The following is a 26,149-nucleotide window of genomic DNA, read 5'->3' as shown; positions in this document are numbered from 1 at the left end:
ATTTTAAATGCACGTTTTGCAGAAAAAAACACCCAAAAAACCTCCCAGGACCAAGGAAGCAATCACAGGGGGCTCCTTCCCATCCTTCCGTGTCTTATTACAAAATTAAGAGAAGGCGGCGATTTCTTTAAAGGGAAACGCAAGCTAGCAGCAAAGCCCCCGCTGCCCTTCTGTGCGGGGAATGTCCCTGATATATTGCAACATCCAGCTTTCTCAGGGAACTCCCGTCAAGCAGGCGGAAATAATTTTATTTTTAGGGCCGTATGAGTTGAGTGGGTGGCGCTTCCCTGTCTACGTGCAGCCGCGCAAGGCAAGACGAAGCAAGGGAGCGAGGATTGGACCAGGAAATTCAAAAAAATTGCAGGAGGCGGCGTGGAGTGGCGGCTGCGCGATTCCTCTTTGCTAAACTCCGTGGGAATCGGGGCGAAGTTGGGCGAAGTTTCCTCCGCCGCTCCGATCCTGCGCCTTGTTTTGTTTTCCTTTCTCCGGCATCTGAACTTTATAAGATCTCAAAGCCCACGAAACTCATGTTGAAAGATCGGGAGGCCTGGCTGGGTGTCTTCTTTAGAAACAAAAAGTAAGTTTTTTGGGGGGGGGCGGGAGGTTTGCGCTGCCAACTGTCCGGAGATATATCTCTCTCTCTCTCTCTCTCTCTCTCTCTCTCTCTCTCTCTCTCTCTCTCGTGTGTGTGTGTGTGTGTTCAAATCTAACAATTAATTATAATCGCAATTAAGCGGCTTGCACCCCACCTTCCGACGGCGAGCCGCCCCTTTTCCAGGAAATCAGGTTATCTCGTTTCCCCATCCACCAGGCACCGCTGAGTCTATAGCAAAGCGAAACTAGGATAGCCTGGCCGTGACTTCTCAGAAGTAAGTCCTGTTGACTTCAGGGGACTTACTCCAGTGGCGTAGCGTGGGTTGTCAGCACCCGGGGCAAGGCAAGTAATTTCTGCCCCCTAACCCGTGGATTTGCGCCCCCTAACCCTAACCCCCAGATGTTGCGCCCGGTGCGGCCGGCCCCCCTGCACCCCCCACGCTACGCCACTGACTTACTCCCAGGTAAGGGGTTAGAAGGCAACCAGTGAAGATCTACAGTGCTACACCAAGTTGTGCCCCTTGGGTCAGGATCTTTCCTGCCTCCGTTACCACCTAAGAAGAAGAAAAAGCTTAGTTCATCAAAATCTGCCTACATTTGCATCTACATAAAACATAGGTTGGGTGTTGTTTTTTGAAGGGGGCCCCCACATTATTTTTATAATCAGGTGGCACTTTAGACACCATCTTAGAAGACGCTTTTTTCCCTCAGACGGCTTAAGATGGCAACTCCCCTCTTCCGGTTTTTCTTCATACAGAAAATTATTAATCAACCGATCAAAATGTGCTGTCTGGCTTATCAGGAGCGGCCTTTATTTTCTTTTTAGTTTTAGTTGGCCGGAAGTGTTATTTGCTAAAGACAGGGGTTGTCGCTGTCACATTTCCTCTTGTCTCCAAAAAAAATATGTTCACCCACACAAGGCCACTCAGGCAAAAGATCTCTTAAAAGCAAAAAACCGAACCCGGCCCCAAACCTGAACAGGAAACATTTCAAACCCTCCTTCCCAAACAAGTACATACAGCCCTTCAAAATAATCACACATGCAGGCCTCCTAAATACTTTCCCCAAACACTTAACACGTGTTTCCCTGCTTTTTTTTAAAAACACACTCACACACAAAAACTGTTCTTTGGCTTTTGGGAAGAAGAAAGTAAGATAGGAAGCTAGAGCTTGCATCTGAAAAGTGAAATAAATCAAACTTTTAAAATTTGCAAAAATCAGGAGGCTTAAGGGGCCTTGGGAGATGCCAAGGGACTGTTTTGGGGTGTCCACATTGAGCACACCCCAAGAGCGAAAGTTTGTGGCCCCATCATTTTCTGAGCCCGTTCATAGGAAGTGAGAGGTGCCCCTCACCCTGGAGCCCAACCCTCTCTTATAAGTTCAAAGGGACGTTTGAGAGTCGGATTGCAGATTTAGAATAGAATTGTATAGTTAGAAGTGACGCCCCCCCCCCAAGAGTCCTTTAGTTCAAACCCTGCAATTCATGGACCTGGAAAGCCAAGTATCGGGCTGCCGTATGCGCAGGGATGAAGGGTGGCGCTGTGGGTTAAACCACAGAGCCTAGGACTTGCCGTTCAGAAGGTCAGTGGTTCGAATCCCTGCGACGGGGTGAGTTCCTGTTGCTCGTTCCCTGCTCCTGCCAACCTAGCAGTTCAAAAGCACGTCAAAGTGCAAGTAGATAAATAGGTACCACTCCGGCGGGAAGGGAAACGGCGTTTCCGTGTGCTGCTCTGGTTCGCCAGAAGCGGCTTAGTCATACTGACCACATGACCTGGAAGCTGTACGCCGGCTCCCTCGGCTAATAAAGCGAGATGAACACCGCAACCCCAGAGTCGGTCACGACTGGACCTGATGGTCAGGGGTCCCTTTACCTTTTTAACCTGCAGGGAGATTGGCACAGAGCAAACCTTGGTCACCCATATTAATATTAAGACCTTCAAAAAGTTATAGTAGGCTGTGTACAGCACTGGTACAACAGTTCCACACAATACCTGAAGGGTCATTGAAGACTAGAGTATATTCATTGCTCAGGGCTATCTCACCTAAAATAAGTTGACAGAGTACGTGCACTGGGATTTACTAGAGCCTATTTAGAGCCACATGACCCAGAAGCTGTATGCCTGCTCTCTCGGCCAATAAAGCGAGATGAGCGCCGCAACCCCAGAGCCAGCCACGACTGGACCTAATGGTCAGGGGTCCCTTTACCTTTACCTATGCACAGGGATGTGAGAGCACATCCTATGAAACTTTCAGGTAAGCTTGTTGAGGACTGTGTTGTTATTGTTGTTCTGCCAGATATTTTCTCTGGCCTGGTTCCTTCTTTCGGGCCTTGATTCTGCTGCATTAGAGAACTGGTGAATTTCTTAATCAGACTTTTATCTCCAGAATGAAAACCAACAGTTGGTTCTTATTCATGCCTTACAACTTAATTCTTTGTTAGTTTCTTTCTTTTTTTTACTTATTGTTGTGCATTATTTTCTATTTAAAAGACCCAATGCTTTTGGTGTGGCGGATTACATGCCCAAATTAACTTGATACGGTGACCCATTGAGTCATTGTCACAAGAATTCTGGGCTTGAGGTCTTCAAGCAGGTGTCTGTTTCTTGCATTTTAACAGAATTTTTTCAGGCATCCTATCAAAAAAATACTTGACACCCCTATTGATGTAGAATTTGTTGACATAGCATTAATAATAATAATAACAACAATAATAATAATTTATTTATACCCCGCCCATCTGGCTGGGCTTCCCCAGCCACTCTGGGCGGCTTCCAAAAAAATATTAAAATACTGTAATACATCAAACATTAAAAGCTTCCCTAAACAGGGCTGCCTTCAGATGTCTTCTAAAAGTCTGGTAGTTGTTGTTCTCTTTGACATCTGGTGGGAGGGCGTTCCACAGGGAGGGCGCCACTACCGAGAAGGCCCTCTGCCTTCGCTTCTCGCAGTGAGGGAACCGCCAGAAGGCCCTCGGTGCTGGACCTCAGCGTCCGGGCAGAATGATGGGGGTGGAGACCCTCCTTCAGATATACTGAATAACATTTGCAAAGTTATTCACAGGGTGTGTGTGTGTGTGAGAGAGAGAGAGAGAGAATTTAAGAACAGGATATTTCTTCAAAAGACTGCAGGATATTGCTTCATAAGCTATAAGCATTTATTCTAAAAAACAACAACATACAATTACACAATAAGTGTTTGTTATATCTAACTGAAATAGCTGTTGCAATTTCCGTTGGCATGGTTTAGATCCCTGCTTTTACTTAATTCCCAATACTTGTTGTTGTTGTTGTTGTTTGATTGTGGATTGGTGGCTGCCGAGTGGTTTCTCCTTCAACACCCCTTGCTTGCTTTTCTCTCCCTTCTTAGAAATCTTAGCGCCTGACAAAAGCCGCCATCATGATTAACAACGACAGTCGAGAGCTGACCTACAATCTTCTGGAAATTGATAAGAACATGGGAAGCGAAGATTTGGAGGCTTTTAAGTTTTTCTGCCGTGATTTCATCCCCTGGAAGAAGTTGGAAACTGTGGAGTCCGCTCACAATCTTTTCAATTATCTCATGAACGAAGACATACTAAACGAGGAGGACAACTTTATAGTAGCAGAACTTCTTTATAGAATTAAGCATATCAGCCTGCTGGCGAAGCTTGGCTATACCAAAGATGCAGTTGAAAGAGATCTGCCTCGAAGAGGGAGAGTATCTGAATATCGGTGAGTCTTCCATTTCTGAAGATGCCGTTCTGCTTGAAAAACATTGGCTGATATGTTCCCTTCATTCTGGTGGGCATAAAAACATATTTATTTATTTATTTATTTATTTATTTATTTATTTATTTATTTGCTAGCTGTTTGGTGGGGACACCTTGAACCTGGACAGCTGCCACCAGAGAGTTCTGGTTCTGTGGATGTTTGGGTTGGGTGGTGGTGGTTGGGAAGCCAGGTTTCTAAGACTTAGGGGGACCGAGCAACGGGAGCTCACCCCGTCACGGGGATTTGAACCGCCGACCTTTTGATCGGCAAGCCCTAGGCTCTGTGGTTTAACCCACAGCGCCACCCGCGTCCCTCTGGCTTAGATAGCAATCACAAAATTGCCTCACCAAACTCTTGTCACACAGGCAGATGCTGTATGATTTGTCAGAAGGGTTCACTAAGGATCATGTGAAGACTGCTGTGTTCTATCTGAGGGACCATATCCCAAAGAAGCAATCCACTGATGTAAGTAAAGAGTAAGGGCTTCTAAAAATAGTTCCATTCTAGTGGGCTGGGGGAAATGCCCAGAAAGATTGTAACTGTACTGTGGTTGGTCAGTGTGAGAGTTAAGGAAAGGAGCAGTAGGACAGCCTTCCCCAACTTGGTGCCCTCCATATGTTCTGATGGGGCTGCTGGGAGCTGTAGTCTGTGACTTCTGGAGGGCATTTGGGTAAACTTTGGATCATGTCACAAAGTAAAGAGAAAGAAGAAGCCCATTTGAGCGTGTGCGTTGCTTCTCTGTCACGGAGAACTTGCAACATAGACATGCATGTTCATTATGGGATAAACTCACTGTGTGAAAACATGGCAATTTGCACATATTTATATTATTTTTACATTTATATAAAGGTAAAGGTAAAGGGTCCAGTCGTGACCGACTCTGGGGTTGCGGCGCTCATCTCGCCTTATTGGCCAAGGGAGCTGGTGTACAGCTTCCGGGTCATGTGGCCAGCATGACTAAGCCGCTTCTGGCGAACCAGTGCAGCACACAGAAACGCCGTTTACCTTCCCGCCTGAGTGGTACCTATTTATCTACTTGCACTTTGACATGCTTTCGAACTGCTAGGTTGGCAGGAGCTGGGACCGAGCAACGGGAGCTCACCCCGTTGCAGGGATTCGAACCACCGACCTTCTGATCAGCAAGTCCTAGGCTCTGTATTTTAACCCACAGCGCCACCTGCGTCCCTCTTACATTTATATAGTTACTCCATAATGGAAGTTATCTGGGCGGCTCACAAAGCAATAAATAAACGAAACATTAAAATATTGCATAGAATATTGTATAAAATTCTCTCTCTTCCATCTGGCTGGGTTTCCCCACTCTGGGTGGCTCCGAACAGAATATAAAAAAACACGATAAAACATCAAAATTTAAAAACGTCCCTAAACAGGGCTGCCTTCAGATGTCTTATAAAAGTCAGATAGTTGTTTATTTCTTTGACATCTGATGGGAGGGCGTTCCACAGGGCGGGCGCCGCTACCGAGAAGTCCCTCTGCCTGGTTCCCTGCAACCTCGCTTCTCGCAGGGAGGGAACCGCCAAAAGGCCTTCGGAGCTGGACCTCAGGGCTGAATGATGGGGGTGGAGACGCTCCTTCAGGTATACTGGGCCAATAACAACTATTACAAATGCGACTGGGAATGACCCTGGAGAGGAGGAACGTTAGAGAGTATTGAGAAGGTTGGGATCTTCACTCCTCACAATTGCTTCATTGGATCAATAGGCCTGCACTGCTTTGGTTTCATTGACTAAAGAGTTAACTTGTACGGACACTTTTTTTAAAAAAAATGCTGACCTACACTTGACTCTGGCTGCTCCTGATACCATCTGAGATGCTCAGTGTTTAAAAAAAGACTAGGTCTGTAAAGTAGCAGGGATTTATTTGGCCTGTTCTGTGTTGGCTTTCAGAATAATTTCGTCACTTTTGTTGGGGAGCACAGGAAACACATGGGAGTTTGTTGTTGCTGAGAAACACTTCTCTTAAAATGTAGAAAGACTTGGTGATTCCTGGCTGGGGCGTGAGATATAAGCAAGGACTCAGCTATTGTGTTTACTTTTTCTCCTAGTCTGCTCTAGAACTGTTGATTTGCCTGGAGAAGCAATGCTGTATATCGGAGACCAATATCTCTCTGCTGGAAGAAACCTGTCAGAAGATATCGCCCGAACTCCTGAAAATACTGGCAGCATATAAAGAAAGACAAGGTGTCTAATTTTGAGTAGATCATCTCCTTACAAATTGACCACAATGAACTTAGTTGTTCCTCTTATCTTATCAGACAGTAGCTACTGGCGTTGTCTCGTGTAGGTTGATAATGGCAATGCAACTAAGGCCCAATTTAAAAATGGGTATGTGTTAGATTTGGCCTTGCCAGGTTCGCTGTAAAGTGGGGTAGAAAAGGGCTAAGTTTTTATAACAAAAAGAGGGATCACAAAAAGAGCACAACACACTTTCCTCCCTTTTAGAAGGGGGGAAGTTAACCCCCTTATAAAAAAAACCTCTATACCTGGATCGGCCAATTCATCGGTTACTTTTCACCTGTGTTTTAAATCAATGAATCAGTGTTTTATCATTCACTTTTTCTGATCCCAATTTGTTTCTTTTGTTGTTTTTTTAAATCATGGGATACATTTCCTTTTTGTTTAATCTGCCTTAAGAAATCTTGAACTCGTTCCTATCTTGCTCCTGGTTTCCCCGCTGACTTTCTAACACGAGAGCTTCTCATCTACGTGAGATGTGAATGTTGAAACGGAAATGGGGTTGTGGAGATGAATGCCCTGTAGTTTGGGCGACTTACTCAAGACCACTCAGCTATCTGTCTCACTTCTTTGTATGTAAACAGGAATAATAATCCTCTGTGTTCAGGGTAAATCAAATACCTATCATCCGTGCTACGGCTGGGGGCGGGGATGAACTTAGTTTGCTCATTTATTTGTCTACTTTAAATATATACTCTTATAAATCCAGCACCCTTCTATTCTTGATAATTCTGCTGACAAGAGGGCATGGGGGGGTAGGGGTGGCAGAGTTGAGTACTTTTGTAGGCAGAAATGAACCGCCAGAAGGCCCTTGGAGCTGGACCTCAGTGTCTAGGCTGGATGATGGGGGTGGAGACGCTTCTTCAGTTATACAGGACCGAGGCCGTTTAGGGCTTTCAAGGTCAGCACCAACACTTTGAATTGCGCTCGGAAACGTACTGGGAGCCAATGAAGATATTTCAGGACCGGTGTTCTATGGTCTCGGCGGCCGCTCCCAGTCACCAGTCTAGCTGCCGCATTCTGGATTAATTAATTTCTTATTTATACCACCTTTATAACACCTTTTCCTTTTCCTTCCAAACAGATCCCCGCACCGAAGAATCTGGGAGCATGAGGGAGCATGCTGGAAGTCTGCAATCCTTTGGTGCAAGTCAAGGTGAGATGGCTCGTAGGTTTTTCCTTTTTTTGTTATTCTCAGCTGTTATCTGTGTAGCTGTCTGTGAGGTGTCTTTGATTGAATGTGCACAAAGGAAAAGAGAGACGATTGTCTGAAAGCAGCCCGTATATCAGCTTAGCAAGCCTCAGTACGAAGCAGCTTTGTGCCCTCAACGCCATGAGCCACCATTCCACACTTTGTTTGAGTTACAAACAAGCCGGGAAGTCTTTGATTAGCTTCCCGTTGAGATCTGAACAGGGAAGACTGATATGCAACTGAAGAAACCATCTTTAAACCATAGCTTCACATACTGTCGTGTTCAGAAGCCATGAACCGTGATTTCTCTGTTTGAACGTTGCAGGAAACTAGAGTTCGCCTGTGCAAAGCAGGGAATGAAGCAGGTACACCTGGGAGCACGAGGCTCATTCACGTCTTGGCTTGTTAATAATAATAATAATAATAGTAATAGTAATAGTAATAGTAATAATAAATAATTATTAATAATAATTATTTATTATTTATACCCCGCCCATCTGGCTGGGTTTCCCCAGCCGCTCTGGGCGGCTTCCAGCAAACACTAAAACACAGTAATGTATTAAACATTAAGAGCTTCCCTAAACAGGGCTGCCTTTAGATGTCTTCTAAAAGTTTGGTAGGTATTTTTCTCTTTGACATCTGGTGGGAGGGCTTTCCACAGGGCAGGTGCCACTACCAAGAAGGCCCTCTGCCTGGTTCCCTGTAACTTGGATTCTCGCATCGAGGGAACCGTCAGAAGGCCCTCGGCGCTGGACCTCAGTGTCTGGGCAGAATGATGGAGGTGGAGACACTCCTTCAGGTATACTGGACCGAGGCCGTTAAGTGGAGAATTGGTTGTCTAAATGCAGGCATAGAGAAAATGATTTTGCGTTTTTAAGGGGTTATTTTTGTCACACTTTAAAAAAAAAATTTAGACAGTGTTCTAACCAAAATTTGAACCCAAGTGCATCCCTGTATTTGCCTTGCAGATTTAAAAGCTGGAAATGTGCGAGAGCCAAGTTTGCAACAGCCTGCAGGACAGGATCAACGGAAACCAGCAGAGGTTTGGCATGTTCCGAAGGGTTTATTGAATACAACTGGCCCTTCCTTAAGTCTGTAAATAACCCGTTACAGCCTCATTCTGTTCATGTGCTTAATAGTGGTAGCAGTAGAGCTTGAGACCAAAAACCTTGAACTCGGGTCCATCTGTCCCCAATCAGTCACCTTTATTGGCATATTGAGAATACAAAAACACATGAGTCAAAATATAAAATTGGCACCTGTTCATAAAGAGAGATACCTTAAGATAGAAAGAGGCAATACCTTTTGTAGCAATTCTGGCACACGCCCTCCAAGTCCGGCAAGACCCGGCTGAGAGAGAGGGCTGTGTGCCGAAGCTAGTTTTTCAGAACAAAACACAACAGAAACAGTAGTTGCTGCCACCACTTCCTTATCTTAGGACAGTGCAGAAGAATAACCTAAGGAAGTAGATTACTCTTCAACGGGCTGTCCCACCCTGTATTGCTTTACCACATTTCAGGCAGAAATTCAACAGGTCTGGTAGGTGACCAAGTGGCCAGGCGTGGACTTGGACTTCCCCAGCAGAAGGCACAAAAGATGGGACAGGAAAATCCTTTCCCCAAAATTTATTTAAAAAACAAGATCATTCAAACTTAAACGTTGGCACATCTCTTACAAGTTTCAAACAGCGAAATAAAAACATTGTTTGACCTCACTAACTAACCATACTCACAAACGAGAACAAAGAAGGCTTAGGATAGTTCTTAAGGTTGATTCCGCATTTCTAAGACATCAGGCAGATACTCTACTTCACAAAGAACACGCATATGAAAAATAATTACGGACTATTGGGAAACTATATATAATGAATTTTAAAAGATACTTAAAAAAGCTTTCCCCAAAACACCTGAGATTTTCCTCTTCGGAATGGTAACAATGGAGATCCCCAAAAAACAAAAGTTTATTACTATATGCCCCCACCACAGCTAGAACCATATTGGCACAAAGGTGGAGAATAAGTATAGTACCCACTTAAGGAAGAATAGCAGTGTAAACTGTTCGAATACGCTGAACTGGCTGGTTTGTTGAACCAGATAAGAGAAAACGAAGATGAGGACTACAAGGAGGAATGGACAATGTTTACTGAATATTTTAAGAACCAGTGTAGACAAATACATAGCTTGGCAGGTCTCGAGCAAATCCTCAGAGATGTGGATTATGTGGAGTAGAAGAAAAGCAAAGGAACCAGGAAAAGATTGGAAGGCAAGTCATATGGTAAAGGTAAAGGGACCCCTGACCATTAGGTCCAGTCGTGGCCGACTCTGGGGTTGCGGCGCTCATCTCGCTTTATTGGCCGAGGGAGCCGGCATACAGCTTCCAGGTCATGTGGCCAGCATGACTAAGCTGCTTCTGGTGAACCAGAGCAGCGCACGGAAACGCCGTTTACCTTCCCACCAGAGCGGTACCTATTTATCTATTTGCACTGGTGTGATTTCGAACTGCTAGGTTGGGAGGAGCAGGGACCGAGCAATGGGAGCTCACCCTGTCGCGGCGATTCAAACCGCCGACCTTCTGATTGGCAAGTCCTAGGCTCTGTGGTTTAGACCACAGTGCCACCTGTGTCCCAAGTCTTATGGTACACATGCTGTATTTGGTACAAAGTTGTAAGTGGGACAGGGGGAGGGGCATTAAATATGCTCTCTGTTCCTGTTTTTGAAAATGCAAATTAAAGAAAGAAAAGAATAATGGCGGCACCATATGACTTCCAGCACAACAGTTGCGCCGGCAAAAGCTTGTGCAACAGGAAATATCGGCTTTGCAGCAATGTGTTGTGCAACCTGCCATAAGGACCATTCTGTAGTTAGAGAGTGGTACACAGGAAATGAGGGAGAAGTTAGTGAATATATTTTTTTATCGTACCAAATAGGCAATGGTGGCAGAATATTGAAAATCCCTCATTAAGAAATATCATTGAGATATGGGTGAAATATAAAGGAAAATTGAGACCAACAAATTCCCCACTAACCCTGGTGGTGGTGATAGAAGACTTCCCAGTAAATTTTTAAAAAGGAAAGTGAAAGTGAAGAAAATACTTAGAATAAAGGGTTGGGTGGAGAAAATGAGAAGCAAAGAACAAATAAGAGAAGTTCTAACGGGAAGTAAAATAACTTGGTTTAACTGTATACAACTGGTGCAATGGACAAAGAAGTGGTTAAGGGAAAACAAGAACTGCAAAGAATATACAAAATTTGAAAAAATGGTTATAAAAGGGGGAGATAAAGAAGGCAATACAGTTATAAAAGGCGAAACCAGTGAAATTTATAAAATACTAGTAGAAATGGAAGATCAAGAATACAAATTAAAAGAGGTGTGGCAGATAGTCAAAGCTGGGGGGAAATATGGGAGAATAGTACGTTGAAAATGTTTTCTATACGAAGAAAATTATTATAAATTAATTTGGAGATGGTATTTGACACCAGTCAGATTAAATCAAATGAACAAGGAATATTCTGTATTATGTTGGAGGGGATGCCAGGAAACAGGGAGTTATATTCACATGTGGTGGGGCTGTAAATATGTAAAAAAAAAAAATGGCAAAGGGTGTTTAAGAAGATAACAGAATTCACTGGGTTAAAGTTGACCAAAAGTCCAGAGGTAGAATTATTATCAATGTACAATGGGGTGGAAGGTTTGCAGGCTATGAAGCACTTGATCACAAATTTATTGACAGCTGCACAAATTATTATAGCTAGGAAGTGGAAGGGGCAAGCAGAGTATAAAATGGAAGAATGGCATAAAGAGGTGTGGGATATAGCTATTAACAATAAATTAACATGTGCCGTTAAGACAGGGAATATTTAGGAGAAATGATTTTCAGGACATAAGGTGCTTGTAGAATTTGCACTGTTAAAACAGAAAGGGGTCAAACCATCGCAAGAGGTGTTGAAATTTTGGAAGGTTAGATAGTTACAATGGAATAGTCTTGGGGTTGGGGTGCATATTTTTATTCTTATTTATTTATGATTATTACTTTTTAAATAAATGTATAAAATATAAATAAAAGAATGAATTAAAAAGATAAAAATAAAACCATTCTGGCTAGCTGCCCTTCTCTTGCGCATACCATCCTGCTAGCACTAATATAATATACAGTGGTACCCTGGTTCTCAAACGCCTTGGTACTCAGACAACTTGGAACCCTGAACACTGCAAACCCGGAAGTAAGTGTTCTGGTTTGCGAACTTTTTTCGGAAGCCGAACATGCTCCATTTTGAGTGTTATGCTTCTGATCTGAGTGCAACACTTCCGCTTTTAGTGTTACGCTGAGGTCTGTCTGTTTATGCTTTTTACGTTTTTGTGGCTCTTTTTTGATTTGTGACTTTGTGGGACCCAGTTCAGCTACTGACTGATTGTGTGACCGCAGTACATTGTTTATTGCTTTCATTTTATGGATCAGTGGTCTCGTTAGATAGTACAATTCATGTTAAATTGCTGTTTTAGGGGTTCTTTTTAAAAGTCTGGAACAGATTAATCCGTTTTGCATTACTTTCTATGGGAAAGCGTGCTTTGGTTTTGGAACGGACTTCCGGAACAGATTAAGTTTGAGAACCAAGGTGCCACTGTACTGCTAAGGGACTTCAACAGCAGTGTTGACTTCCTCCCCAAGGAATTTGGTGTGGAGTAAGCCACCCTTGCAATGGGATGTGGGTGGCGCTGTGGGTTAAACCACAGAGCCTAGGACTTGCCGATCGGAAGGTTGGCGGTTCGAATCCCCGCGATGGGGTGAGCTCCCGTTGCTCGGTCCCTACTCCTGCCAACGTAGGAGTTCAAAAGCACGTCAAACTGCAAGTAGATAAATAGGTACCGCTCCAGCGGGAAAGTAAACGGCATTTCCGTGCGCTGCTCTGGTTCACCAGAAGCGGCTTAGTCATGCTGGCCACATGACCTGGAAGCTGTATGCCGGCTCCTTTGGCCAATAAAGCGAGATGAGCACCACAACCCCAGAATCGGTCACGACTGGACCTAATGGTCAGGGGTCCCTTTACCTTTATGCCACCCTTGCTAAGGAGCCGTACCTATCCTAGCATTGCCCATACTTGTGCATAAACAGCTGGGTGTTGTTATTTTTTGCAGAAAGTCTTGTTTTCTTGAGGAATCCCACAGGTATATAAACTCACCTCCAGCCTTCAGTCTTCAGTGGTGCTGTGTTGGAGCAGAGATCCAGAGCACAGTTTGCCATAACGAGCAGTGTTTATTTAAGTAAGCATCGTAAGGCACGTTACCGTATAAAGAGGGCTTCTATAAATCCAAAGTCTCCCTAACAGTATCACTGCCTGAGATGATGTGAGATAGATAAAACGGATTGGATAAGATGATGATGTCTGACTTCCCCTTATTCCACAGGAGTCTGCCCTCTATAAAATGAACAGGCATCGCAGAGGATATTGCCTTATTTTTAATAATGTCTATTTCAAGGGATTGAGACCCAGAGAAGGATCACAGAAAGATGCCAGTAAGTGACTTGAAAGGAAAAGCATGTGTCTTGTCTCTCTTTAATACCTTTAAAAATAAGTGTTTGCATATCCGTAGCAAAGAGGTTATTGTTGGTTTGCAAGTTTTATGTGGTCTCAGCGTACATAAACCTTTCTGTGTTTATGCAAGTCTCCAGAAAAGGTCCTTAGATTTTTGTACTCTTAAATGCTGAAAAAACTTACGGGGTCTGAGAGCTTGGAGAAAACTCCTAAAACAACCACAACTTGTTTACTGAAAGCTGTATGTCAGGAGATGGGTGGCTTGGTGAAGATGTTTGGCATAGAAATTGGCATAGAAATAAACATTTGGGTTAATCCTGTAGAAATGAGCAGGCTTTCATTGCTTTTTACAAACCTCTCCACAATGCAGTTTTCCTCGTTCTGCACCTTACTGGAATGTGCTAGCCTTGGGATAGTCAATGTAGTTGTGATTATTGATGGAAAGCAAATACCGTATTTTTTGCTCTATAAGACTCACTTTTTCCCTCCTAAAAAGTAAGGGGAAGTGTGTGTGCATCTTATGGAGCGAATGCAGGTTGCACAGCTATCCCAGAAGCCAGAACAGCAAGAAGGGTGGCTGCTTTCACTGCGCAGCGATCCCTCTTGCTGTTCTGGCTTCTGAGATTCAGAATATTTTTTTTCTTGTTTTTCTCCTCCAAAAACTAGGTGCGTCTTGTGGTCTGGTGTGTCTTATAGACGTGCCGAAAAATACGGTAATTTCTATATTAAACACTTTAATCAGTGATTGTATCAAATCTGTTTTACCCTAATGACAGTATAGAAATCCTGAAGGTGTAACTGGAAGCTGCCTTTATGGGATCAGGGTTTAAATTGATGCATCAAACTTTTTCCTGTTAAATTGGCACACCTGTTTTGTTGGTGTTTACTGCCATCTCTTTGCGCTAACCTCTGCGCCCCCCCCCCCTTTTCTCTCTGACAGTGGAATTGGAAAGTGTGTTTAAATGGCTTGGGTTTGAAGTGAAAAAATACGATGACAAGACATCAGACGAACTTCTCAAACTTCTAAAGGACTGGCAATCTTCTGAATACTGGAAAGACAGTGATTGTCTTGTGTGCTGCATTCTGTCTCACGGCGAATCTGGGAAAGTTTATGCGACAGACGACTGTCTCATCTCCATCAATAAAATCACATCTTTCTTCACAGCCAAACAATGTCCTTTACTGGCTAAGAAGCCCAAACTGTTTTTCATCCAGGCGTGCCAAGGTAGCAAGCCTCACCAACCTGTTTACCTTGAAGCAGACAATCACGAGACGTGCTCCCCTGGAGTAGATGCCCAAACTTCAGGATTTATTCCTACACAACAGCAGATGACCTCAAGCATCCCAGAAGAGGCAGACTTCCTCCTTGGCATGGCCACAGTGGATGGTTATTATTCTTACCGGGATGTGCAGCGTGGCACATGGTTCATTCAGGGCCTCTGTGAGAAGCTTCGGGAGCTGGTACCAAGGTGATACTTTTACTTATTATGTGTGACAAGTCTTTCCTCGGCATTAATCTGGCATTTTGGATAAAATACCTTGGATTGTACGTAACTAAGTCATACTCTTAGCAGACCCATTGAAAGCAACAGAGTTAAGTTAGCTCATTCCAGTGGGTCAATTTTGGTTGGCTTTATATAAGGCTTCACGTCGGCTAATCCACTGAACGTTTTGAAATACAGTCGTACCTTGGTTGCCGAACGCCTTGGAACTCTTACGTTTTGGTTACAAACGTGTTCCGGTTTTCGGAAGCCGAACGTCCGGCGCGGCTTCCGATTGGCTACAGGACTTTCCTTCTGCAGCCAATCGGAAACTGCGCCTTGGCTTTCGAACAGTTCTCCCAGAACTCTTTCTGTTCGAGAACCAAGATACGGCTGTTTAGGCATTAGTTAATGTTGCATGGTGCTGTTAAAGACAGACGTTGCAGTTTCTTTGGGGAAAGCTAATTTCTCCTTTGCGTACAACATAGAGGGAGGGCGTGCCCAGCTGGCAAGCTACAGGGCTGATGCCAGCCAGGTTAAAAGTGACTGGTCAGACTGGTGCACCTCTACAAACATCGACTTAGGAAATGGTGCTCTCTGGGTCAGCCTACCAGCTTGGCCAATGTCTTTCATGATGCAAAACCAGAAATGTTTGTGGTGCCGCCTTTGTTTTCCACAAGTTGGAAACTGGCACTCTGGACGACATGAGGCAAGCATCTTTTTGGACACTACTAACTGCTGTTCGAGCTGCTGACTCATCCGATGGCAGACTATCCTCAGCCAAGGTAGGATCCAGACCCCAAGCTATCCCTGATCTAGTAGGATAAGGCACCTTGAAGGGTATTGCATTGTGTCTGCTCCTCAGTTAAAGGCTGATTCTTACACTAGGAGCTTTATTGAATATGCATGTGCACTCCCTCTTGGTTTTGCCTTTTAAAGTTCGATAGGTTGAGTAGGAAAAAGTAGTGAGGACCACTAACTTTCTTCCTTTAAGGTAAAGGGACCCCTGACCATTGGGTCCAGTTGTGGCCAACTCTGGGGTTGCACGCTCATCTCGCTTTATTGGCTGAGGGAGCCGGCGTACAGCTTCCGGGTCATGTGGCCTGCATGACTAAGCCGCTTCTGGCGAACCAGAGCAGCGCACAGAAACGCCGTTTACCTTCCCGCTGGAGCGGTACCTATTTATCTACTTGCACTTTGATGTGCTTTTGAACTGCTAGGTTGGCAGGAGCAGGGACTGAGCAACGGGAGCTCACCCTGTTGCGGGGATTCGAACCGCCGACCTCCTGATCGGCAAGCCCTAGGCTCTGTGGTTTAACCCACAGCGCCACCCGTGTCCCTAACTTTTTTCCTTTAGGACTAGACAAATGCAGCTAACAAATTCTTGTTAGGCTTAAGGGATTTCAGAGTATCTGTAAGAAAAGCCTCTAGTCCGGGACTGCAACAGGTTTTTTGCTTTTCCTCTTTAATGGTGACAATACTGCATTCTAATATATTTGCCTTCGCATTCTCTCTGCAGGCGTGAAGATATCTTGTCCATTCTTACAGCAGTCAATGATGATGTGAGCAAACGTTCCGACAAAAATGGACTAAAGAAGCAGATGCCACAACCAGCTTACACTCTTAGGAAGAAATTAATATTCCCAGTGCCTAGCAACCCTCCTCCCGTGTCAAAACAGCTGTAGGGGTTTTTTTGTGCTGTTGTTTTTCTGTAGGGTTTTTGCTGTGGGTCGCTGACTGCTTGACAAGCACTCTTGGTTTTTGAAAGAGTAAAGAAAGCACACTCCTGCCTTTCAAATGATCTTCCTCATGCTTTGAGCATCCCAAAGAATTCATCTGACGCCTGGAATGTACGTAGGAACAGCGAACAAAAAGTCACCTCGTGTTCTCTGCAATGGAAGTGCAGAATGTACAGCTGCCCATGTACCATATTCACGCATTTCTAGATAAGTGTGTGCAAATGGCATAGTCATTGCGTATCTACGCCCCCGCCCTCAAAGAACCGTGCAGGTTTCGGCAACTCTGAACTAAAGAGATCTTTGTCTGCTTCTACAACGGCCGCCACAGAAGGGTCCTCTTGACTGGTGTGGCCTCAATCCTGCCTTAATGCCTGATAAAATAGTTAGCTTTTTCTTATGAGTAACAGGAAAATGGCTGTGTTTGTGTGTGCTTTTCTTTCGGGGAAACAACCTTATGGGACAGAGACATGGAACCGGTGAAAACCCACCATATCCGTACAAGACTGAAAGCGGTGATAATAGGAACAGCTAACAGTTACACATCCACCCACTGCTACTAAGCAGAAATTAAAGCTAGTTCAGAAAAGATCAGCGAGTTGAATCTCTGTTCTATGGCAGGGCATGCAATATGCAAATATGACTTAATTATTATGTAGATAGCGCAGAACTCTGGACGTGACCTTGTGTTCAAGGCTGCAGCATTTTATTTTATTTTTTAAATCCCATTAATGCTAAAATTTCTACTTAGCTCTCCCAAATTTAAATCAAAGGAGCTTGGGTTACATTGTGTCTAGTTTGGTCATCTTGGGCTTTTTTTTAATATGCTGCACCAATCCACCTGATTAATTAATTGGGATGAGATCACATACAGTGGTACCTTGATTTACAAACTTAATCCATTCCGGAAGTCCGTTCTTAAACCAAAGCGTTCTTGAACCAAGGCGTGCTTTCCCATAGCAGCGGGGGACTCAATTTACAAATGGAACACACTCAACAAGAAGCGGAACATGTTCTGCTTCCAAGGCAAAGTTCACAAACCAAAACACCTACTTCCGGGTTTGCAGCGTTCTTAATCCTAGTTGTTCATAAACTAAACTGTTATTAAATCAAGGTACACTGTACTAGGGACGCGGGTGGCGCTGTGGATTAAACCACAGAGCCTAGGACTTGCCAATCAGAAGGTTGGCGGTTCGAATCCCCGCAACGGGGTGAGCTCCCGTTGCTCGGTCCCTGCTCCTGCCAACCTAGCAGTTTGAAAGCATGTCAAAGTGCAAGTAGATAAATAGGTACCATTCTGGCAGGAAGGTAAATGGCGTTTCTGTGCGCTGCTCTGGTTCTCCAGAAGCAGCTTAGTCATGCTGGCCCCATGACCCGGAAGCTGTACGCCAGCTCCCTCGGCCAATAAAGCGAGATGAGCACTGCAACCCCAGAGTCAGTCACGACTGGACCTAATGGTCAGGGGTCCCTTTACCTTTACCACTGTACTAAAAATGTCTCCATTATCTGTCTACCTGTGGCTTTTAGCTCAAGTTCTGTTAAGGTGCCTTACTTCATTAAAAGGAACAGTTCAAATGTGAGATCACATGTACTCAAGTACTGGAAAGTTCCAACCAGAAGAGCTTCTGATTGGCTGGTAAATTCTGATTAGGTTTGATTTCCTAGAAAGTGGGTTTTTCCTTTGTTGAGTATCCCCCCCCCCATATCTGTGCACGTGTCTGCTAGTAGTTCCTCGGTTATGTGTGTCAGGTATCCCTTAGGTTTGTATTAGAATCAAAGAAATGTAGTCTTATCTTTTATTTTCCCCGTTTCCAACTTTATAGCAGTATTCTGTTTGTACTGAGTACTTGATCTTTCAAGATACTATTGTTATATAATTGCAATTAACTACCTCATATGTTTTAATGGACACGGGTGGCGCTGTGGTCTAAACCACTGAGCATTGGGCTTGCCAATCAGAAGGTCGGCGGTTTGAATCCCCACGATGGGGTGAGCTCCCGTTGCTCGGTCCCTGCTCCTGCCACCCTAGCAGTTCAAAAGCACGTCAAAGTGCAAGTAGATAAATAGGTACCACTCCAGCGGGAAGGTAAACAGCATTTCTGTGCGCTGCTCTGGTTCGCCAGAAGCGGCTTAGTCATGCTGGCCACGTGTACTGGCTGCTGTACGCCGGCTCCCTCGGCCTATAGAGCGAGATGAGCGCCACAACCCCAGAGTCGTCCGCGACGACCTAACGGTCAGGAGTCCCTTTACTTTTACTTCACATGTTTTAGGTGGGCTTTATGGCATAACACCTGATTCCAGTTTTCTTGGCCTACCGGTCAGTGTGCTCCTGGTTCAGAGGTCGGAGTGTGCTTTTTCGCTCTTGCCTTTCTGAATCATCCAATAAGGTCTGGGGAACTCCTGACACAGACTGGTGGGACAATAAGGAATTGTGGATGCTTACTACCTCTTGAGACTGGCTTAGGCCACAAGGTTCCTGACTGCCTGGCTTCAGTGTTGCGCCATGAGCCAAAGGGGAAATTTGCAGGAGGGAACGATTATTGGTTTGCATCTGTTCTTATTTTTATTTTCATGTTGTGAACCACTCTGTGATCTTCAGCTGAAGAGCAGCATGCAAATATAAACCAACACGATACAAGATTGAAGTAAAGAACAAATAATCTCCCTTTCTGACTACAGAATTGCATATGTGGCTTTAAATTCAGGCTTCTGGCAACATGTCATCGTCAAACCTTTTTCCCTGAACAGCCCTAGTCTCATGCTTCATAGCTGCCCGATCGCTGGGCCCGTTGATTATAGATCTCTTCATTCTTTTCAATGAGCTTGCGCCTGGGGAGGAGATTAGTAGCATTAGACAATCTTTCTGCACTTATATACAGTGGTACCTCTGGTTGCGTGCTTAATTCGTTCCGGAGGTCCGTTCTTAACCTGAAACTGTTCTTAACCTGAAGCACCACTTTAGCTAATGAGGCCTCGCGCCGCTGCTCCGCAATTTCTGTTCTCATCCTGAAGCAAAGTTCTTAACCCGAGGTACTATTTCTGGGTTAGCGGAGTCTGTAACCTGAAGCGTATGTAACCCGAGGTACCACTGTATATGCAACTACATACAGCAGGGATAGCCAGTATGGTGTCTTCTATATACTGTGTTTTTCGCCCTATAGGACGCACTCTTTCCCCTCCAAAAATGAAGGGGAAATGTGTGTGCGTCCTATGGGGCAAATGCAGGCTTTCGCTGAAGCCTGGAGAGTGAGAGGGGTCAGTGCGCACCGACCCCTCTCGCTCTCCAGGCTTCAGGAAGCTGCACAACCCTCGGGAGATCAGCGCGAAGCCACGCCGGGCTCTGGAGGGTTGCGCAGAGCTGCCTGCCCTCCCGGGCTCCGCGCAGCTCTCCGCAAGCCTGGGGAGACCGGCGCGGCTCCCTAGGCTTGCGGATAGCAGGCTGTTCTGGGGTCGGGGGAAGCTCGGGCTTCCCCCCCGCCAGCCCCATGCCTGGGGGGAAATAAATCCCCCCCTTTATTCCCTCCCTCCAAAAATAGGTGCGTCCTATAGGGCGGTGCGTCCTATGGGGCGAAAAATACGGTATGTTGTGTACTTCCACCATCTTGGCTGTTGACTTTACCAGTTGGGGCTGATGCAAAGGTGTAGTCCAATGATATCGGGAGAGCAGCATGTTGGCTATGCCTGTTTTAGCTCCTCAGGTCCTAGTGGGCAGCAGCTACTCATGACTAAGTCCCACTGAAAACCATGGAATCTGATCCAATAAGACTAAGTCACTGGGTTGTATCCAGTGCCACACAAGCAACTTTCCACTTGCACAGAAGAAGAAGAAGAAGAGTTTGGATTTGATATCCCGCCTTTCACTCCCTTTAAGGAGTCTCAAAGCGGCTAACATTCTCCTTTCCCTTCCTCCCCCACAACAAACACTCTGTGAGGTGAGTGGGGCTGAGAGACTTCACAGAAGTGTGACTAGCCCAAGGTCACCCAGCAGCTGCATGTGGAGGAGTGGAGACGCGAACCCGGTTCCCCAGATTAGGAGTCTACCGCTCTTAACCACTACACCACACTGGCTCTCCAAAAATATGGAACGCTTCACGAATTTGCGTGTCATCCTTGCGCAGGGGCCATGCTAATCTTCTCTGTATCGTTCCAATTTTAGTATATGTGCTGCCGAAGAGAGGGACTTCCTCTCTTCTCTGCATGCATACCCAGAATCTGCTCCAAAGGGAGGGAGGAAAGGAAGGAAGGAAGGAAGGAAGGAAGGAAGGGGAAGGGAAAAGCAAGCTCTCTTAGAATGCTCTTACTGTTTCTTTCCTTCTTGTCATGCCGTAACTTAACCAACACAAAGTTAATTAAAATCAGTTCAAACATAACAGATTAGGTGACATACGTAAATCTAAATTTTGAGAACATGTCTGTTAGAGTAAATGAATATTCAAAGGGGTGTGGTAGGCTCATAGATTGCGACTCATGGAGTTGGAAGGGACCCTGGGGATCATCTAGTCCAACCCTCTGCATTGAAGGAATATGCAGCTGTTCCTTATGGGGATCGAACCTGCAACCTTGGCGTTATCAGCACCCACCCAGCTGTGGTGACAGGTGAACAATGTGTCTAGTACGGACAAAGTCAAATTATTTTTTCCTGAGGAATGTGCTAACCTCTGTTGCAATATAAATCAAGAATTTGCTTCACAAGGAATTCTGCAGTAAATCGCTTTAAAAACCTCAAAGGTTAATATTTGGCTGACTTTCTGGACTTGGGAGAGATTTTAGCCCCTTACCTGAGCATGGCATTTTCTTCTACCAAAGTAGTGGCATTAATTCGATATCTCTCTTCAACGGATGCAATTTTTTGCTGGATACTTTTCTCCATTTCCACCAAGGCGGCTTTCTGTAAAGTGGAAGGAAAGGAATGAATGTGGGAGCAGGAAGAAGATGAAACATATGGAGTTGACCAATATCATCTATGTCTGGTGTTAAGTCAAATCTAGCCCTGTATTGTTCTCTGCTTCCTGATAATTAGGAGGCGGCTTTGAAGGCACAGCTGCCTGTGATCCCTTTAAAAAGGAAATGATTAGTGTTAAGCCTGGGAATTGGTATGGGGAAGACAGGATTTGAGCCAATCTCTTCATAGGGCTAATCTGAGCTTAATTATTGCACTAAATTATTGCACTAAACTCCAGCCATTGCAAGATTACCTATACAGTGGTGCCTCGCAAGACGAAATTAATTCGTTCCGCGAGTCTTTTCGTCTCGCGATGTTTTTCGTCTTGCGAAGCACGGTCCGTCGCAACTGTGCCTCTTCAAGCGGCTTTAAGAAAAAAGCGAACAAACTCGCAAGACGTTTTCGTCTTGCGAAGCAAGCCCATAGGGAAATTCGTCTAGCGAAGCAACGCAAAAACCGAAAAACCCTTTCGTCTAGCGTGTTTTTCGTCTTGTGAGGCATTCGTCTTGCGGGGCACCACTGTAGATCAAAGAGTTCAGTTTCCCATCACCCCTCACTTGAGACCTGGGCATTAGTATATTATTAAATATTTACTTCTAAGCCACCTCTTTCCCTGACAGGGACTTGTTGACAATTTTACAATTGCTTGATCATGTACTTCAATGTGTTTGGGTACTCAAAATCCCATCAGCCCCATCTGGCATGGCAAATAGTCATGGATGATGGGAGTTGTAGTCCAATATCTGGAGGTCACAGAAGCTGGGGAAGATAAATACTATCAGTCCTTCGGGAATATACCTGTTTCAGTCTATCAGAGCACAGGTTGCAATATTCCATCATAGATTGGATGTGGAAAGCACAAGTTAAATGTTGAAAACCACACACATGCCACAAAACCCGTTTCCAATCACCGCTGGGGTGAGACTCTGGTATCGGTGATTTAAAAAAGCTTGGTAATCTATTCCCCAGTTCTCACCTCATTCCGGAGTTCAGTCTCTGTCTTGTGAAGAGTGGCTGCAATAGCATCCAAAGTCTCATTCTTCTCCTTAATTTCCATATCCAAACCCTTTTATTGGATGGAACACATTATTTTAAGATGCTTATATTCTGCACATCCACCACTGTGCAGAGCAACACAAGGACAATTTAAGAACTGTACAATGAAACAAACTAAAAAAATAAGCCATACCTAAAACACCTCTGGAGCCAAAGCACATTCCTAAACAAAGGCCTTCTGGGATACTAGTACTTTTTACATGGCACCAAAGGATCACTGCTGAACGGCTGGAAAAGTTCACTCCAGAAAACCCAGACGCTGTAAGAGCCCTGCTGGATATTTTCTAAATGTAATTTTATAGGTGTTTCAAATTGGTGTAGCAACAGCAAAATAATAACCTTGGCTGCATTGTTTTGTTTTCCATTTTTAGTACCTAAGTTCATAGACTTCTAGAGCTTTTCACTGACAAATTAACCTTTTAGGGCAGGAGGTGGAGAACTTGAGGCCAAGGGGCCAAATGCGGCCCTCCACACTTCTCTTGTCTAGTCCCCAGGACTCTCGCCAGACCACACCTACTTTCTGTGGGTCCTGCCTGTAATGGGCCTAGCTTCACACCTTCCTTGAATGTTTTTGTCTGGCTGGAATGTGCCATTGACCTCTGATAAGGCCTCTTACTTGTCTGGATGGAGAACACAGGGTGGCGTCCTATCCCCACAACACCTACTCACTATGGGCTCTACCAAAGCAAACCGTCTAACTGGTCAACGTCCAAAAGATACCGAGCATCAGAAAAACCTGGCCACTAGAAGGAAATTCTGCCCTTGGTATGTTCAGTTTCCCCCTCTCCGTTTTGATTCTCTGGCCCCATATCTGCACAAACTTCTAATCCCAAAATACAGACGTGCTTTTACACTTGCAAGACTGGATGTTTTGCCATCTGCGGTACTTGAGGGTCGATTCCAAAAGATCCCAACTGAGAAACGTCTTTGCCCCTGTGGAGACGGCAGCACCGAAACAGCGGCACACGTCCTCCTGTCTTGCACTCTCTACAAAGACCTGAGGGACGAGATCATCACCCCACTCGTACTAACCATCCTAGGGCGCTCAACTACGGCCACAATGTCCTTTCTTCTATCAGATCCAAATGAGCAGATAACAGCAAAGGTTGCTAGGTTCATAGCAGGGGCAATCAGAATAAGGGCCACTAACTGACAGCTGATTCAGACTTTAAATTGTGCTCTTATATCAAATTTCCTTTTCTGTGTATACTGTAATGGTTTACTGTTGCTATGGCCATTGGCTAATGCGAATAAAGTTTTATCTATCTTTCACAGGGTGGTGTGAGTATACTGTATGTAGAAACTAGCCTACTTGTTACAGAAATTACTGGGGGGGGCACATCTTTAAAGTTAAATATTACAAATATTATGCCTGAATGTATCCTTTCAACTTGACAGCTCAGGGAAGTTACCTAGCTTTAAAAATAATATAAAATCATCTCCTTTCCCAGTTTCCTCCATTCCAAAGCTATTTTCCCCTTGAAAAAGGACTCCAGGAAGTTCCCAGAGGTGACAATTGCTGGGCTCATTGTTAGCCAAAGGAAGCCAAATCTCATCACCTGACTCGCCTCAGGCTCCAGACATGCAAAGGAACTTCTATTGTACTTTTGGGTGGTGGGTACTTAAGACATTTTTGTCTATGCTAATCTTATACCTGCCATGTCTGCTTATGCTAATCTTGTACCAAGGACTTGTCTGGACATTTTTGCCAAGGTTAACCCTTCCCCTTTTGTGACATGTCAGTGATGTAGCAATGATGCTGTACGAACTGTATTCTGGGATATGGTGGGAAAGTTTTAAAAGTCTTTGTCACCCCATCCTCAGAGTTCAAAATTTGCTCTTTGAACCTATTGCGCAATAAACTTTGGTCTACAGCTATTTGCTGCGATTGGCTGGACTCCTTCCATTATTCCGCAGGGACCCGCGGGCTCTGCCCGACGAGCTGGGGGACTGAGCAGCCTCACACCTAGATTTTTCCGTAACACTACTGAACAAAGATAGGGAGCGGCCTTCGTTGCTCTGCACCCTTTTCCATCTGGTTCCACCCACCACTGCCTAGGGCTGCCTAAAAGGGAATAAAGACTCAGCATGCTCAGTGGTGACAGAATGTGTTGTGTCTGGGAAAGTAGGATGGGGAGGTAATGGACTGGAGTATCCTGAAATAGGGCATAACCGGCTGGCAGGATCACTGAACAGGAGCACTTCAAACGAAAACATTTCTGCAGATCCACTTAATATAGTTGTACCTCAGAAGTCAAACGCCTTGCGGGTCAAACGTTTTGGCTCCCGAACGCCGCAAACCCAGAAGGGAGTGTTCCGGTTTGCGAACGTCCTTTGGAACCCAAACGTCTGATTGGTTTCCGAATGTTTAGGAAGTCGAACGGACTTCCAGAACATATTCCGTTCGACTTCCGAGGTACAACTGTGCTGTTAACATCCCACACTTTTCCCAAACAGTTTCATTATGCCCCACACATTTTATCCTCAAAGCAACCTTGCAAGGTTAGGCTGATAGCTAATTACTCCCAAATTCATGCAGTTTGCTTCATGACTGAACAGGGGTTTCAAACCCAGGTCTCTCTGGTCCTAGTCCAAAGCTTAACCACTTCACTATGCTGGTTCCTGAATGTCTTGCCTGTTTGTTTTTTTACGTAAGATTTGGTTACATTCTGTTCAAAAGTGTTTACCATACTTGCCTCAATAGGTAAAGGTAAAGGGACCCCTGACCATAAGGTCCAGTCGTGGCCGACTCTGGGGTTGCGGCGCTCATCTCGCTTTATTGGCCGAGGGAGCCGGTGTACAGCTTCCGGGTCATGTGGCCAGCATGACTAAGCCGCTTCTGGCGAACCAGAGCAGCGCACGGAAATGCCGTTTACCTTCCCGCTGGAGTGGTACCTATTTATCTGCTTGCACTTTGACGTGCTTTCAAACTGCTAGGTTGGCAGGAGCAGGGACCGAGCAATGGGAGCTCACTCCGTCACAGGGATTCGAACTCCCGACCTTCTGATCGGCAAGTCCTAGGCTCTGTGGTTTAACCCAAGGCGCCACCCGTGTCCCTTACTTGCCTCAATATGTTTTTTTAATTCAGCAATTTGATCCATGGCTTCCTGTTGCTGCTTTTGGAACTCCTGGAAAAGAAAAAAGTGATAAAAGTTACAGTAAGGAATAGTGTAAAGCGCATCTTCAAACAACATTTACTTCTAAGTAGACTCATTATGAAACCTTGGGGTGCCTATACAAATACAGGTGAAATCAGTCCCTGGCAAGCCTGACACAGAAGCAGCCTTCAGCTGACGTGCCAAAACTGAGGGGGAGAAATGTTTTTTGGGATCTAGAATGGATAAAGCAGATCTATTTAATTTATGGCAGGTTTCATATGCGTACTCTTTTTTTTTGCAATGGCTTGATGATACTAAGGATTTTCGTTAGCACTTAATATTAGGGGAGCTCATTATTTCTAAGGCTCTCCTCACTCTGAACTAATCTGCATGCGGATCAGCACTTCACATGCTTGCACATACAAACTTCTCCTTAAACGGTAGTTGTATGATAAATCGAAATGAAAACTAAGGAGAACTGCTCAAATCCTGGAAAGATTTTCCCTTCCAAGAAA

General features: G+C 44.9%; 2 protein-coding genes across 5 annotated transcripts in view; one reads left to right on the top strand and one right to left on the bottom strand.

Annotated features, from left to right (window-relative positions):
• Nucleotides 1-246: 246 nt before the first annotated feature.
• On the top strand, nt 247-16,953 carry LOC309539717 (caspase-8-like). Its single transcript, XM_082236049.1, has 9 exons — nt 247-577; nt 3,961-4,304; nt 4,709-4,808; nt 6,409-6,544; nt 7,641-7,754; nt 8,759-8,832; nt 13,194-13,302; nt 14,262-14,790; nt 16,322-16,953. Exons 2-9 carry the CDS (start codon nt 3,991-3,993, stop codon nt 16,485-16,487), a joined length of 1,542 nt encoding a protein of 513 aa, XP_082092175.1. The 5' UTR covers nt 247-577; nt 3,961-3,990; the 3' UTR covers nt 16,488-16,953.
• Nucleotides 16,954-19,088: 2,135 nt separating this feature from the next.
• FLACC1 (flagellum associated containing coiled-coil domains 1) overlaps nt 19,089-26,149 on the bottom strand; it is a 34,837-nt gene continuing 27,776 nt past the window's right edge. For all 4 annotated transcript variants that reach the window (XM_082203323.1, XM_082203322.1, XM_082203324.1 and 1 more), the window contains 4 exons: nt 25,602-25,664; nt 22,457-22,546; nt 21,317-21,426; nt 19,089-19,367 (listed from right to left, as the gene is read on the bottom strand). In XM_082203323.1, the coding sequence (XP_082059449.1) occupies nt 19,295-19,367; nt 21,317-21,426; nt 22,457-22,546; nt 25,602-25,664 (336 nt within the window). In that variant the 3' untranslated portion in view covers nt 19,089-19,294. The remainder of the gene's footprint in view (nt 19,368-21,316; nt 21,427-22,456; nt 22,547-25,601; nt 25,665-26,149) is intronic.

The sequence above is a fragment of the Podarcis vaucheri genome (genome assembly GCF_965113315.1).
Source record: "Podarcis vaucheri genome assembly, chromosome: 1".
Taxonomy (NCBI): Eukaryota; Metazoa; Chordata; class Lepidosauria; order Squamata; family Lacertidae; genus Podarcis; species Podarcis vaucheri.
This window is presented reverse-complemented; position numbering and strand designations above follow the sequence as displayed.

Bases quoted from the DNA above. Each gene is read 5' to 3' on its own strand.
- LOC309539717 (XM_082236049.1), top strand. From the start codon at position 3,991: ATGATTAACAACGACAGTCGAGAGCTGACCTACAATCTTCTGGAAATT. The intron at 4,305-4,708 runs GTGAGTCTTCCA...CTTGTCACACAG, and splicing joins GGGAGAGTATCTGAATATCG to GCAGATGCTGTATGATTTGT. The intron at 13,303-14,261 runs GTAAGTGACTTG...TCTCTCTGACAG, and splicing joins AGGATCACAGAAAGATGCCA to TGGAATTGGAAAGTGTGTTT.